At 41.4% G+C, this 1640-nt stretch overlaps 1 protein-coding gene across 1 annotated transcript; it reads left to right on the top strand.

The window, feature by feature from the left end:
• The first annotated feature begins 304 nt into the window (after positions 1–304).
• Positions 305–1266, top strand: LOC149290391 (uncharacterized). The gene has a single exon (XM_089489272.1). It carries the CDS (start codon positions 375–377, stop codon positions 1173–1175), a length of 801 nt encoding a protein of 266 aa, XP_089345398.1. The 5' UTR covers positions 305–374; the 3' UTR covers positions 1176–1266.
• Positions 1267–1640: the final 374 nt, after the last annotated feature.

Here is a 1640-nt window from a genome sequence, read left to right as displayed (position 1 = left end):
TTGAATATTTTTTTTCAACAGTCCTTTGACTATCTTCTTCTACTGATTCCCTCAAGGCAGTTCCCATATGGTCTCTTCTTTGCTAGCTCCTATCAGTAAGAATGCAACTGTTCAATGGATTTAGGGGCATAAGCATCAGGGTCATGATTAGGTTACTCACAGCAACTTTATTAATTTAATCTCTAAGAAGGAGGGGTTAATGAGGGCTAAATCATGCAGTAACACCCTCCTCTGTTAAGTCTGATTTTCAGTCTCATCTGTAATTGTCGTTCTTTACAGAAAAACATTTGAGTCATGAGAGAGTCCACACAGGAAAGAGGTCACATAAATGCCAGCACTGTGGGAAAATTTTTGCTTACAAGTCAATCCTAGTCATGCATCAGAGAGTCCACACCAGGCAGAAGCCATACAAATGCCAGCATTGTGGGAAAGGTTTTTCTCGGAAGTCAATCCTAATGATACATCAGAGAGTCCACACAGGAGAGAAGCCATACAAATGCCAGCATTGTGGGAAATGTTTTTCTCGGAAGTCAATCCTAATGATACATCAGAGAGTCCACACAGGAGAGAAGCCATACAAATGCCAGCGTTGTGGGAAATGTTTTTCTTGGAAGTCAATCCTAATGATACATCAGAGAGTCCACACAGGAGAGAAGCCATACAAATGCCAGCATTGTGGGAAATGTTTTTCTCGGAAGTCAGTCCTAATGATACATCAGAGAGTCCACACAGGAGAGAAGCCATACAAATGCCAGCATTGTGGGAAATGTTTTTCTGGGAAGTCATACCTAGTGATACATCAGAGAGTCCACACAGGAGAGAAGCCATACAAATGCCAGCGTTGTGGGAAATGTTTTTCTTGTACGTCACACATAGTGTCACATCAGAGAGTCCACACAGGAGAGAAGCCATACAAATGCCAGCATTGTGGTAAATGTTTTTCTTCAAAGTCAGACCTAGTGAAACATCAGAGGGTCCACACAGGAGAGAAGCCATACAAATGCCAGCATTGTGAGAAATGTTTTACTTCGAAGTCAAACCTAGTGACACATCAGAGAGTCCACACAGGAGAGAAGCCATACAAATGCCAGCATTGTGAGAAATGTTTTCCTCAGAAGTCACACCTAGTGGCACATCAGAGAGTCCACAGAGGAGAGAAGCCACAAAAATCCTAACATTATATTTGTCAATAACAAATACAACAAATATATTTTCAATCCAGCAGTGCAAAGAAAAGGCCCTTGTGATCTTATTTGTAAAAGTTGTCTGTCAATATGTGTCTATGTTTTCAAGTTGGATTTTGTTAAGTTTAGGTTTTAATTGCCAACAGTATAGATAATTGGTTTGGGTTGTCAATTGGTCTGGGGATTGTGGGTTGTGGTATAGGTTAGGTAGATGGGAGGTTGGGATTTGTTGCAGCTGGTTAGAATAGTTATGGGAATTATAGCTTTTGCAATGTGTGGGATTTTGGCTTAAGAAAGTTGGGGGCAGGTATTAACAGAAAGGGTTAGTTTCTGGGAATGGCAAAAGGGGGCCTTGTTACCTGTGGGGCATGGACTGTGGGAATTGGAGGTGGGGGCTAGGTTTGGAAGAGGGTCATTTTTTTTGTTTTAGGGGTTTTAATGTATTGTTTGGATTGG

Source organism: Sceloporus occidentalis, unplaced genomic scaffold (genome assembly GCF_023333645.1).
Source record: "Sceloporus occidentalis isolate IW3139 unplaced genomic scaffold, rSceOcc1.0.p SCAF_39, whole genome shotgun sequence".
In the NCBI taxonomy this organism is placed as follows: domain Eukaryota; kingdom Metazoa; phylum Chordata; class Lepidosauria; order Squamata; family Phrynosomatidae; genus Sceloporus; species Sceloporus occidentalis.
This window is presented reverse-complemented; position numbering and strand designations above follow the sequence as displayed.

Coding starts and splice junctions, on each gene's coding strand:
- LOC149290391 (XM_089489272.1), top strand. CDS start 375: ATGCATCAGAGAGTCCACACCAGGCAGAAGCCATACAAATGCCAGCAT.